This window comes from Lates calcarifer, linkage group LG2 (genome assembly GCF_001640805.2).
Source record: "Lates calcarifer isolate ASB-BC8 linkage group LG2, TLL_Latcal_v3, whole genome shotgun sequence".
NCBI classification, from domain to species: domain Eukaryota; kingdom Metazoa; phylum Chordata; class Actinopteri; family Centropomidae; genus Lates; species Lates calcarifer.
The window spans coordinates 23235425-23249392 of NC_066834.1; the positions used below are offsets into that span (position 1 = coordinate 23235425).

At 41.7% G+C, this 13968-nt stretch overlaps 1 protein-coding gene across 6 annotated transcripts in view; it reads left to right on the top strand.

The window, feature by feature from the left end:
* Positions 1-12443, top strand: part of zgc:158464 (uncharacterized protein LOC791139 homolog) — a 95648-nt gene extending 83205 nt beyond the window's left edge. For 5 of the 6 annotated variants that reach the window (XM_018666785.2, XM_018666786.2, XM_018666788.2 and 2 more), the window contains 3 exons: positions 1573-1747; positions 1950-2069; positions 8838-12443. In XM_018666785.2, coding sequence (XP_018522301.1) covers positions 1573-1747; positions 1950-2069; positions 8838-9024 — 482 coding nt within the window. In that variant the 3' untranslated portion in view covers positions 9025-12443. The other variant, XM_018666787.2, reaches the window with a different exon arrangement.
* The last annotated feature ends 1525 nt before the right edge of the window (positions 12444-13968 follow it).

The window sequence follows — 13968 nt, forward strand, 5'->3', positions numbered from 1 at the left end:
TGTCTTACCATTTGTATGTACTGTTTGATTTCCAGTAGCCGCAGACGGTCATGTGTTTTCACGTTCAGCCCCACTTAGGGGTGTCCACAAGCTGAATGAAATTTGTTGACATGGTGTTGTCTCTTGTAGCTTAAAATGATGGATTGATACGATACTGTCAGCCCTTCCACTCAGTGTGGTATAGGAACACTTGGCAAGCTCGCAAACTGTAAAGTGTAATGCAATCCCCTGACTGGAATGCAGAGTCTAGACCATTGTAGGCCCATCTGCATCGACATGTTGTGAAGATCACAGTGCCTGTCTGTCTCTATGATAGCTGCCATGTTCATCCCGGGTAATTAAACACTAGATGCAAAACTGGCCATTAGTGACAGAAAGCTGCAAAGGCAGTCGCAATCCAGTGGCTGTGAGCTTCATACTACACTAACTCCTTCCATCAAAGGTTCAGCTTTGATATGTTGATCTTAAACCTTAAAGCAGTCTCCAGCTAATGCTTGTCCTACAGTTGATGTAGGAAGCCAAGTCTCCGTTATTGCTCAAGAAGCATGTCAGCGGCTCTAAATAGGTCTTTCTAACACCAAGGGTGCTCTGACATCAATTATACTGATGGATGGCTGAGAGAAAATGACTATAACACACACACACACACACACACACACACACACACAGAGATGACCATAACACTACTGCAACCTCTACTGTTGAGCCTTTCGTTCTTTTGGCCTCCATAACCCTCAGCCAGAAGTGCAAATTCACTTTCACTTGCCCTCGTGAATATTATCTTCTCTTTTGTTCTCATGTTAGCTTTTGTAAATAACCACTTTTTTTTCTGTGTGCCGATTGGCTGTGAATTTGCTCAGTGACCTTCGCCATGTCATGTCATGAGCACAGGTCACCTCCAGCCACCACATACCTTCAAAACACTTCCCCGTGAAGTTGCCAAGGGAGCTTGTCATGTCCACAGTTAACCGTGAGAGTTTTGAAAAGCCAGTTTAATGTTTAACTTGCAGCATTTGTGCGTGGGATTTGTGTCTGTGCGAACTTTTCAGTCACGCTTGTTTATATGACTGTGTACATTTGTTTGTGTGTTCTTAAAGAGTGACTCATACTGTAATATATACGGCTGTATTTACAGACACATGTGGTTGTTTGAGTGGTTTGGAGGAAGTTTGTACGTGTGTGTGTTTTCTCTCGCTGGAATGTGTACACAGAGGAGAAGGATTGATTTATGCCTCCTCCGTTGTGTGTACATGTCCTTCAGTTGGATGAGTTACACAAAGTGACACTGTGTGTGTGTGTGTGTGTGTGTGTGTGTGTGTGTGTGTGTGTTTAAAAGCACAATCAGAATTTCAGTTCTCACACATTGCACTAATGTAGTTGAGTGGAAACATTTCACAGCAATTCACGTCACAGTGTTTACAAATGTCTACATCCTGTTAAGCACAAAACTGAAGTCTGGGTGAGGTGTATGTAAAGGACTTGGTTGTGTTATCATAAGAGCTGTGAATGTTTTTGAAATATCAAACATATCCTTCCAGTATCTATCAATTGTTGTATTTCCCTTTATTACAGTCCAGTTTGATGGCGTGGAAAAGTCCCGAATGTCACCTACTAAAGAGGGGAAAACTCGCCCGCTGCAGCGACACTCCAGCGGCTGTCTGGTCAACACTAAAATGACGTCACTGGACCACTGCAGCTCCTCCCTCGGGGAGCGTATTGACCCCACCATGCCCCTGGAAAGCCAGTTGTGAGTCAGATCTCGGTGTTGGTTTGTTATAATGGGAATTTTTCAGTTATTTTAAAGTGCGCCACTTTTTGGCCGTTTTGTTCATTTTGTGTTCATGAGCAGGTTTGACCCTTGTTGTTTGATTTCCTTTGTTCTATTTTCTGCTTATTTTTACCATTCCTTTGTTCCTCCTACTCTCTCTGTTTCCTCCTGTTCACTGTAGCTGGTACCATGGAGCCATTAGTCGAACAGATGCAGAGTCTCTGCTCAGGCTGTGTAAGGAGGCCAGCTACCTGGTGAGAAACAGCGAGACCAGCAAGAACGACTACTCCCTCTCCCTTAAGTAAGGACATCTCTTTTCCTCATTAATGAGCCACATACAGTATTATTAGATACACAAGTGCACATGGCAGCTTGGTGAAAAAGTAATTGCACAAGCTCTCAACAAGTTATTCTGATAAAGTTTCAGAGAGTTAAGAAAATCAAGTTTGTCCACAGAACACAGAAACGAAAATGTGTTACAGCAGCTACACATGCTTACTGGTGGATTACACATACACACATCCAACATCTTGCTTGTAAAGGTCTTTGTGGACCCATGCCCCAATAGTCTGCTGACTCCACCTTTTCAGTATGGTAATAATTTTCACCTTTCAGACCTCTGCCTCCCACCGGCATCCTGCCCATCCCTCGTCCTCCACCTCACTCTGGTAACCCCTCTGATATAGTCGGCTCCTCCATTTTCTGATGTGCCCACAACTCAGTTAACGCTGCCCTTCGTCAGCGACCCCTGATCTCTGCCCCACCCAGCAGAGAGTTCAAAGGAGCCAGTCTGATTGGTTTAGTCTAGTCTGACATTTGGTAGAGGTTACTTTAGCTTCGAGGCCTGCAGTGCGGTCACATCTCAGGAGGAATGTGCGACTTGGGTGGTTTCGGTGTGATCATTTTCACCTCCACCAGCTGTCAGGACAAGGTGCCAGGGCAACACTGCCAAAAACATAAACTAGAAATTTGTTGCTCTCTGAAAAATTGTCAAAGACAACTGTGAAATTTAAATTTCTTAGTTATGAAACCTTAAAATCTTTGTTGACAAATGCTCTTTTCACAATTGCTGTATATTAAGTCCATTTTACATTACAAGGCAGGCTCAACCATATGACATTTAGAAAAATCTCCACAATTCTGTGACAGCCTTCAGATAAGATTAAACTATAATACACCAAGAGACATTGATTACCCTTTGTTATTACACCAGAATTCATCTAGCTGGAGGCTTATATATCTTGGCAGGGAAATGTAATGCTTTTCACTGCTCCAATTCTCTTCATACTACTGTAGCTGACTGCCAGTCTAACTTCCCGTCGCAGTGACTGATCGTCTGCTTATGTTTGTGTGACTGCTTCTTCTTCTGCCTTACTGACTGAGAAAAAACATGTCTTACTATCTGTTGAACAGCCAACCAACTACTGGTTATGACTTACTACAAACAAAAGGGAATAAATGTCTGTCTGACATTTGAGTACTAAACACCTCAAATATCCACATTTCAACACACATACTGTTCATGATGCCACACACACACATACACATATATTGAATGTTAACAGAAATAAGAATTAAACTAAAACAACTAAAAACTAAAAAACTGAAAACAGACATGGTGAATGCACATTCTTTTTATTGAATAGCACTGTCCTGAAGGCGATACAGAAGTTTCATCAGGGACACCCAGCGTAGCCCACAGTTTAATAGCTATTGATCATGTATCCTATATGAACAATACAATACTGTAGTTCTATAGTCCAAAAGAAGCCGAAAACCACACAAACACGCACAATAACAGCACAATATTCATCCAGACATCTTTAAGAACCAGTTGTTAAATCATAAAATATGAAATAGACATGTACAGTGTAAGTAAGATCCAAGCGGACTATACTTTTATCTCTAGTGCACGTAGAACAAATACAAATGTTATGGGGGATGTTGTGGTAATTTGCTGAATGTACCCCTGATAAGCACCAAATCAATTCTGGAGCACGATCTTATAATGATACTTTTGTAAAGTTAGACAGTTAATCAGTCCATCTCTCTATTTTGGTGAAAAGGAGATTACCTATTACTGGGGGTTTAACCTCCTTCAAATGAAATTGCTGATTGCAAGATTAATTGAATGAATTAAGACCAGGAAGCACTGGAAAAGTGCTGAAACTTATGTGGCTGAATATTTTATAACAGACTGAATTCAACCAGGCAATAATAAAAGCAAGGTATTTCACTCTGAATAAAAGTTTTATTTGATGTGTGTTTTTACAAAAAGTGTTTTCACCTTCTGCTTCAGTAATGGCCCTACTAATATTCACGCATTTACACTAATTCACATCCCGCAGCCCACACCTGACCTTAATAATGTGCTGCACTATTAGAGCAGATAATAGGGGAGTATTTTACTGAATTGAGGAGGTGAGGGAAGCTTTATTTTAGCTTTACCATCTTCTTTCCACATACTTGCATCCCTGACCTTAAGGCAACTGTTTGGAGAAACTAAAAGCAAGTTGTGAGATGATTTCTGTGACACCCATAATAGCTGTTTGTCACACTGAGAAGTAGAGGAAGGGTAAAAAAAAAAAAAAAAAAAAAAAGCCGTGCTGGGAAGACTGTGTTACTGTTGGTGCAGTAGAGGTGTTTAATATCTGTGACTCGGTGGGAACTGCAGTACAGGATGGCCTGGACTTTTAACCAGCAGGGGTACTCTTAACCCTTCTGCCAGGTAGTTGACTCCAGGGCCTGCCAAAAGGTTTTTGGGCCTAAAGCAGGACAGGATTCAGGGGTGCCCCGATGGCCCTAAGCATACATTTAGAAAGCAAGCTATTATGCCTCACCCTTACAGTTGATGGGCTTGGCTTTGATGATGGCAAAGTTATAAAAATAAAAAAAAGGAGCTTCTAAGGAGTAATAATTAAATCTTGGCCTAAAGGCTAATGGATGTCATTGCTACACAACAAGTTAAGTTGTTTTTTTTCTCTGTATTGTTATAACAAACTGCTCACAATTTATTGTATTTGCAAGCTTAATGTCTGGCAGGGGATACACCTGCAGCAGAATAAAACAAAAATCTGAAAATCATTGGCATAGAAAATGTTTCCTGAAGGTGTTTGCCTGTGTGTGCGTGTAGACACTGATGTGTACGTTTGTGTGAGTCAGCAGCCTGGGTGTTTGAGAAGCTCATAACTTGTGCCTTTGGCGTCATTCGCATCAAGCCTAGAAAACAATCAGCGGGCTGATTCGCAGGGAATGACAGGTGCCACCAGACAGCAGGTGGAGGTGACTCTGAGTTCAGCCTCCTCACACGCTTCTCCTGCTGCCACTGAAAATGAGTGGAAACCCAAGGTGAAGATCCACCATGTCTGAGGTTGCTGAAAAATGTATAAGGCCATGAGGTAGCACGTATGTGTATTGCATTATTGATAAAAGACAGACGTCCCTGAGACCCCCAGCCTCAGGAGTACTCTGGCCTGACAGAAAGCATTTTCTGTCTGTTGTGCCCTCCTAACCCCCTTTTTTCCTCTTCACCTGCCCCCCAACCCCCCACCTCTTCTTATCTCTCTCTTTTTCTTTCTGTGGAGAGAAACCTTTTAGGTGTTTGAAACATATTAAACCCTTCACAAGTCTCTCAGAGCACAGCGTCATCCTGTATCTCACCTCATGAGAGAGCCCTTCACAGCATGTTTCCACTGGCTGAGCAGAGAAATTGTTAGTGAAAGAAGAAAATCTATCCAGCAGAATCTGTTTGATGCCAGAGCACAGACAAGGGCCAACTAAATAGCCAATTGAGAGAGCAACTGAAAAGTCTTTGCATCTGCAATTGCACTCCTATTCTAAAGACACCTCGTGCTTTTATGGGTTTTTTTATTATTATTTTTAAACACAAAAGATCACATTTCCTTTATGTGGCACAGAAGAGATAAATCTCCTAAAAGCTCCTGAAATCTAAGCCAAGGGTAAAAAAAAAAGGAAATATTTTCAGAGTTCTTGCTTGGTCCATTAACCAGACTGAACTTAGATGACTGATTTTGTTTTTTAAACATCTTAGCCCACTTCACACCACTAACTATGTCCATTTTTCATCAATTGTGTCTTACAGAATGGTAGGGATCGTCCTGGGCAGACTCATTCAATTTGTGCTCATATGAAATAATGGGCGCATGGGATATCTGATGCCCAGTAATTCTTAAAAAGGTCATCGCTTATGCCAAGGATCATTATCTTTTGCCGGATGACTTTGCCTTTTTTCTGGTGCCATAGATTCATAACACTGAGAGCATCATTCACGGAGCAATCCAATATGTTGAAGGTAGAGATAAGCGGTGATTGCTGTCAGACTGCTCCTGCTTTGAGGTCCACAGGGTTCAAATCAAAGTCATAAACCTCAATAAACAGGACAGCAGACCTCCCTAGCGAGATTAATCCTGATTAGACAATAGAAGCCCACAAGCACGGAGTATGATAACACCACAAAAGGCCTGTCTTCTCAAAAATAGCCCCATATTCATTTTATCAGCAGCCTTGCCGTATTGCTCTGTTGTCCTGGTTTCTGTCTCTGCAGGACTGTAACGTGATAAGCTGCCCCGAACACCGACTGGAAGATCAGTTGGGAATCTAAAAATGATGCTATTGATGTGTTTGCCTTTTTAAGTGTGGCTCCGTGTAACCTAACACCTGTCTCCCAGCGCACCGCGTGAAGATTCATCAAATGCACTTAGCAGGGAAGATTTTTTAAAATGAGCTCTCCTGGCACCACTTGCAGAATGCTAGAATTGCAGAGACCTGTGGCAAGGGAAATTTGTCCTGCTCTCCTCAAATCACGATGAACTTGTTAATGACATGCTCAGATATCGAGGCCAGAGGCACGGTAATGGAGACGTCTGATAGTTGTGTTTACTTCAGCCTGCAGCTTTCTACCTCAGTTCGCCTATAAAAAAATATGTTGGCAATGAAACATTTGCAATATTCTCCATCATCTGCCATAAACAGTACGCAGGACTCCACAACTTAATAATAATTAAAATCACATTAATCTTAAGTCTCATCTGTTGAAATAAAGCATAATCTCACTGGAAGCCATTTATCGGTTTAAATGTGTTCTTATTCTTGATGGATGTCCCCAAATTGAACCCTGTACATTCTTTACTTTCTCTCCCACTTCAGTTTTATCTCTGTGCCAGTTTTCTCTCTGCGCATCAGGGAGAGAACACATCCGCAGGCTTTACACATGCAATTACGAGATAAGTAAAGAATGGACTTGCCTCATGTCTAAGGTGCCTAAAGCCCAGTCCTTGCTCCTGTTCATCACAGATAATGGGCACATCCGCAAATATGTACATATATTTACAGTGGGAAATATATTCAATGACCTCAAAAGCAGTAGTTGCTTCCTTTGTCTGCCTGACTGTTCGTGAACCCATATAATAATAATAAGGAAGAGAAACAAATATAAATGGAAAAGAGGAGCATGGCATGCGGTAAAGGTTGTGAACCTCATCAACAGTCTTGACCGCCCGGTCTTATCAAACCTGAAATGTGTTCTCATGTCTGTCGCTGGCAGAATAATATTCCCACATCTGAAGTTTGTTGATAGAATAAATAATATCTCCCGTACTTACGCTTGTGCACACTTACCCTGCATGTACACAGTCCTCGTGAGGGTCCCATTCCTCAACATCTTTGACACAAGCAGAATGCAAAGTGCAGATAACACTGACTGGCCCCATAAGTCAGTGTGTTCAAAGCTGTCATGCTTACCTGATGTGGTGTGTTTGGCTGCTTGTCACAGAAAAGGTTAGTAAGAACTGGTAATCCTTTGGGTTCCCTCGTGGCAGTTTGTTTGTTTGCTCACTTTAGTAGCAGAAATTTTTAACATGATATAAAGTAGAATAGGTGGGAGCTGAGTGATTAGAACATTATGCTCATTACGTTGATGACATAATGTGCATAATGTCCATTTGTAGCGAGTGCATAGTATCTGAGCCTACAGCAATCATAAGTTGCTAAAAGCATTAGCTGCTGATTGAAATAGCTATTATGCTAATGTATTCTGAAAAGACAAATTACCAAAACAGTATATTTACTGTAGGTTATAGAGACCATTAGTTTTTTATCAGCCCTTCACTAAAGCTCACTGTTGCATCACTTAACAAGTCCAAAAAAGTAGTTTTCTATTCTAAGTCTTAAGATTACTGGCAAGGTGTAAAATGTATCGATCGAAGGCTCCTAGAAATACACAGGGCGCTTTTAATTCGCTGTGTATTTATTGCTGTAGCTTAAGTGATTTATCCTGGGGGTTCATTAGCCACATCCTTATGCTCTGGATGTGAAACCCAGAACCTTAAGCAGTCTGCCTTTTAGTCTCCTCCCCAGACAGCTCCAAAGTTATCAGAGGTAATCCAGCTTTCAGAACATTGTCACGTACTGTAGGGAGCAACTGCTGCGTGAGTAAATGAGAAATGGGCTGTCAAGGAGGGGTGATCTGTTGAGTTTCCCATATATACAGTTTCCTTCTTATATACTTTAAATTATATTTTTAGCCATAGTAGTGGCGTGACTCTAGGGATGGCAACGTCAGACTGTCTGTCGGTCGATCCACCACTTTGTTTCAGACTGAAATAGCTCAACAATTGTGTAAAGATATCCGAAGTTCCCAGAAGACGAATCCTAATGACTTTGACGACCCCATCACTTTTCATGTAGCGCCATCAGCAGGTCAGAGCTTTCACTTATCCAGTGAAATATCTCAACATCTACAAGATGGATGAGCACAACATTATGTTGAGTATTTTTGTAGAGATATTCATGGTTCCCATGTGATTGACTTCAGCGATCCTGATTTTTCATTTTTAAAATACTCTAGCCAACTTCAGCATGCTGTGACAACGATAAACCTTATACCTAACCATCAGCATGTTAGCATTGTGATTGTGGGAATGTTAGCATTGGAAGTTGAAATTATCACCTCTGAAAATATGATATGTAATGTAGACTTTTGATGTTGTTTTTATAAAACTAACAAGATGAATGTTTTCTGTCCCTGTCTTCTGTCTCTCGCTATCTGCAGGAGCAGTCAGGGCTTCATGCACATGAAGCTGTCGCGGACGAAGGAGAACAAGTACATCCTGGGCCAGAACAGCTGCCCTTTTGACAGCGTGCCTGAGATTATCCATTTCTACTCCAGCCGCAAGCTGCCCATCAAGGGTGCTGAACACATGTCCCTGCTTTACCCTGTAGCCATCAGAACACTATAGTCCTATGGGTCACCTGCAGGCTCTGACCCCTGCAGCACTCACTGGGCCAACCTGTGGCTCCACTCCTCCTGTCCCTCTGGACAGAGCCCTGTAAGGCTCACAGGAGACGAACAGTGGCATCCCAAACTGCTGATCCTGACACACCTCACTGGCTGACAGAATCCAGACCTGTTTTGAAGGCCTACTGCATACTATCTCATACTTACAGACTCGTAATTTTTGCAGAAGTCTTTATTATTTTATTTTATTTTATTTATGACAGCCACCCGCTTCATTACATCACAGACTGACAATCTGATGAACATCATTTCATTTATTCTTGAGCTGATTTCCCCAAGCACTTAACACTCAAAGAAAAAGAAAGGTACAACACTGTAACATTTGTCACTGGGATGTACCTTTTTATCATAACTTGTTGTACCTTTTTTCCTAAGAGTGCACATCAAGACAATTGTGTATGAACAAGTTTGTCTGATCCTCTCATTTGGTTAGGCTCTACTGATACTGTAATTTCGTTTGTAAGGGGACTTGAAGATTGTGAGAGCCGTGTAAGGGAAGCGACATTTATGAGGCATGTTAAAGGATATTGTCCACATGGGTCCCATACAGTGGCCAGGATATTGAATAAACTGGCCTTGGTATGAATGGTGTGTCCCCAGCTGCACAGAGACAACAGGCCTGTGAGCTGTGCAGACTGATCTCTCTATCTTGTCATAGTGCATGTTGTCTGCTATCCATCACTGAGTGGGTGTATCACGCCAATGACAGTGTAAGTACCATAGCGGTGAGACAGGCAGGAGAGCATGATGGATGGGTCATCCCATCCGACACAGTACAATTGGCTGAGGCTAGAGACCAGAGCCTGTCCAACTGGACCAAATTACCCCCGCTACCCCTGCTTAGAATGGCTTTGCATCGGGAGAATGAAATATGCCTGCATTGTCTACCTCAGAAAATCAATTTCATTCACCCATCTGCAGATCAATAGGTACAATGGGATTGCAGACATCGATCTGCCCTCCCTTCGACATTCCCAATCCCCTTAAAATTGCATCATTGGTTTTAGGAATATGTTTTTTTAATACAATTAATCCGAGATTTTTTTTAAAACATTTTCATAAAAAAAAGATAACAGATTTTCCAGATCAGCAATTGTATGTATAGTCACTAATATGATACTGTGTGATGTCAGTAACAGATGTTTGGTTAATGCCTTATAATGCATGGGTCAAATCAGTCCGCTAGATCAGCTGATTTCCAGTTCTGCTTTTAACGATTGTTCTGTGACTGTAATTTATTCTGGGGTAATTATTGCTGATGTGTTACTCCTTTGTGATGGCCCGTCGGGCCCTCCCCAAACCCCTCACCCCTCATCGTCCTGTGCCGATGTGATCGTGTTTTTTGGGACTACTCCAGCCTCTTTTACTGTGGTGCTTTACATTTTATTTTTGTCGCTTCAAGTTCTGCTTAAATGCACGTTTGCCTCAGTGGCCTGACTCGCGCGGGAGGGGGTAGAGATTGGGTGGACACGAGTCACGGCGTCTCCTGACCAACGGGATTGTCAAACCTCACGCGAGATGATGATCGCGTATTCTCCTCGGACAAATCACAGCGCAGCCTGTTTGAACCTGGATAAAACGCCTAACTTCAACCTGTCATGCCTCCGCTTAACAGTCTCTCTATCATCTACCCTTTACTACCAGATGTGCATACTCTATATGTGTGAATGTGAGTGAGTGTGCAGGTGTCCAGCTCGTTCATGTGTACGGTATTTGTATGCAATTGAGAATGTGTGCACAGACTTTTTGAGTTCCAGTGTTTTTTTTTAACCCTGCTGGTACAAACTGGTTACAGTTATTGCTTGAATATTTTTGGTTGTCAGCTGCCATTTTTTTCTTCCCTTGAACTCAAAAAACTCACTCAAATTCAGCCCTATGGCTCACCAAGTTCCTTTTTCTCTGCACTCATTAACCACATTTGATTTTAGCAACTCATAGGAGTGACATGTCTGTCTTTGTGGCCTGCCCTCTGCCATTTATTGCAACAGACCCAATAATATTTCAGCCCACAACATAAAATATTGCTGACCAATCACAGCAGGAAGGCGCTGATTTGCCAACAGTACCCACACTATGAGCTGTCTAAATGAGGGTGCCTAATGCTTGTATGGTCAAGCTGTCTCTACAGAGAACAACTTTTGTCAGCTTCATGAGTTGCAGAATTCATTTGGTTGGTGGTTTAATGAGCAAATCCAAGCAAAATTTAAATTTTCGGTGGCTTTGTCCAAGTGAAAATGACTGACATGAGGAATTTAGGAGCTAACTTTAGCGAGCATGACCACTGTATATACAAAGTCAAATAAATTTTGGCTTTGACTATATCTCCCGCTGTGTGCTATGCAACTATAAACTGCAGTCATTGAAGGGAAAATGATAGGAGTGTGTGCCTCCACCAAATGTTGACAATGTGATGGTACAAAATGTCCACAGGGAGGAAATGTAATGAGCAGAATGACCTGATTAGTGAAAGTAGTTTGCAGAAAGCGGGATGTATACGGACGTCTGTGTTGCCGGTGCAGTAAGTGAACAGACGGACATCGCTGTCGTCAGATAAGTACAGTATGTCATTATGAGGATGTCTGTTCGTGTGATGAGGCAACCTCTACAGCTTTAGTAGGGAATAGTATGTTGTTGCAGTGGACCTATGTATTTCCTTGAAAGAAGATATCCTAAGAAGAAATGCAAATTTAAAATAAACTATGTGTGATGTATCCTTTATGTTCCAAATGCTCTCTGTTAAAGAGATCAAACAGTAGAGGCTCTTTATTTAGTTGCTGCTGCTCGTGAGTATTTCTCTACTATAGGAAAGAGCCTGTGTATGATGGCCACACTGCCTAGAGAGAGGCCTTAGCTTTGAGAGAGAAAGGGAGAATGGGGGGTGGGGAGCGTGGAGATGGAGGGGAAAGAATAAGGGAGAGACAGAGCAGAGGGTGTTCTGACAGGGGCTAAGGGATTTGCTGCAATCAGCAGTCACACTCTTCACATTCGTATATTTCTATTATGAGAACCTGAAAGAGCCCCTCTCCTCCCTCAGAAGTGTCTTAAAGTGTGTATGTGTGTGTGTGTACACACAGTCGTGCATGCATGAAACAGTGTTTGTGTGTGTATGTGTGCGAGTGTGCTTGTGTAAGCAGCCATCAGCCATCGACTTGCCCCGTGTGTATCTTGTGTATCACTTTACTGTGGTAAAGTGGCATGTATGAGTTTTCCTTTGTGTACATTTTCGTGCCACGTATGTATGCACTACTATAACATATCTCTGTACAGTCCCTCATGGCCAAATGTATATACTGAATGTATTGTATGGGGACATAGAGGCATCAAGGTTCAAAATAAATAAAATTGGGTTTATGAGTTAAATGTGCGCTTTATTTTTAATTACCTTTTTTGTTTCATATAGAGACACCACAATAACACAGACACATAATTATTTATTAGGAGCAAGGCTCCTTCCTGTATCTTCACCATCGCCAGTTACCATGGTGAAGCCCTTTGATAAACAGTGAAGAGCGACCATTGTTTGAGTCAAGGACAGAATGCTGGAGCTATTATAAAGCCAGTTCTCCTGCACTTGTTCTCTATTGATCCACTTTGTAGCTCAGTCCTGTAATATTTTTTTTTCTCTCTCCGTTGTTCATCCCAGGAGCATTCGCCTGATGTGTCTGTCTAAAGCCAGCTCGTCCATATTTCCTGCAGTTAGGTTTCCTGCTTCTGGCCCTTTTTGATAATAATAAAGTAGCTTATAGCAGCATTGTGTGCATGTGAGCTATTTTTGATCATGCTGTGAATTTAATGAAGTGTAAATCATATATGATTCTTGGCATTTGAAGAAAGTCCTTGCCTTAAGTAATGGACTTGGAGGATATGTCTCAGCCAACAAAGAGGACACAGAACAGTAGTGTTGATTTTCAGTGGTAACACTTTATTTTATGGGTCTGTAAAATGCTAAGTTTCCTGGAAGAACTCTGTACATTGGTACTACTAATTATGGTAAGATCCCCTTTCAATATTCCCGTATTACTAAAACCATAATCCTCCACATTTGTTGAATTGTAAGTTTGCCTAATACTAGCCATTATTTTGAATTCATTAAGTGCAAGTCTACCAGCTGAATACTGACTCTATTTTCCCTGTAATTAGTTCCAAATTACTTAGCTCGATAGACATAGACAAATACAGGCAGACCCATGTTTTCTGGATGCGTTCCAAAAACAAAAACAAAACAAAGGTACTTCTTTGTGGCTTTACAGTATATAATACAGTATTAAACCATGTTTCAGTCTGTATAAATGCAAAGCTCTACTGCACTGCATTCATTGTGGATACTTCTCAGCCAGACACATCACTCCGATACTTACAAGCTATCACACCCTCTGGGGTTGTTAAGGCTGCATGTAAATGAAACCGTTCAGAGTCCGGCATTCAGTGCTGTTGAAGGCAGTTTAAACAGTGAAATCCTTAATCCCTCACCCTAAAATCGCTTTCAAATCTGTTGCATTGTGACGGCTAAAACAGTTTTTATGGGGCACATTTTGGCCACCAAACCAAACAACAGGCAGGCATTCAAAAAGGGCGCAGATAGGGGGCTCACAGCCTCTCAAACTGTAATACACACATATCAAGCTTGGAACCACACAGTGGGTAACTTTGCGTTTGTGGTTCTGACAAAGAGGCTCTGTTAACAGGCCCATACTTTATGTGTGTACATGGCCATGAGTGAAACCAAACACGTTATTGCACCATTTCTTTTGTCTTTTTGAGTCACAAAGAATCATCCTGCAATTTCTCCACAAAAATGCAAAAATGGAGTTACTACAACATTTCTCAAGAAGAACGCTGGCTCCGCGTGTCATTTTAGATTAAGCAGTTCATCTTCCTCGTCTCA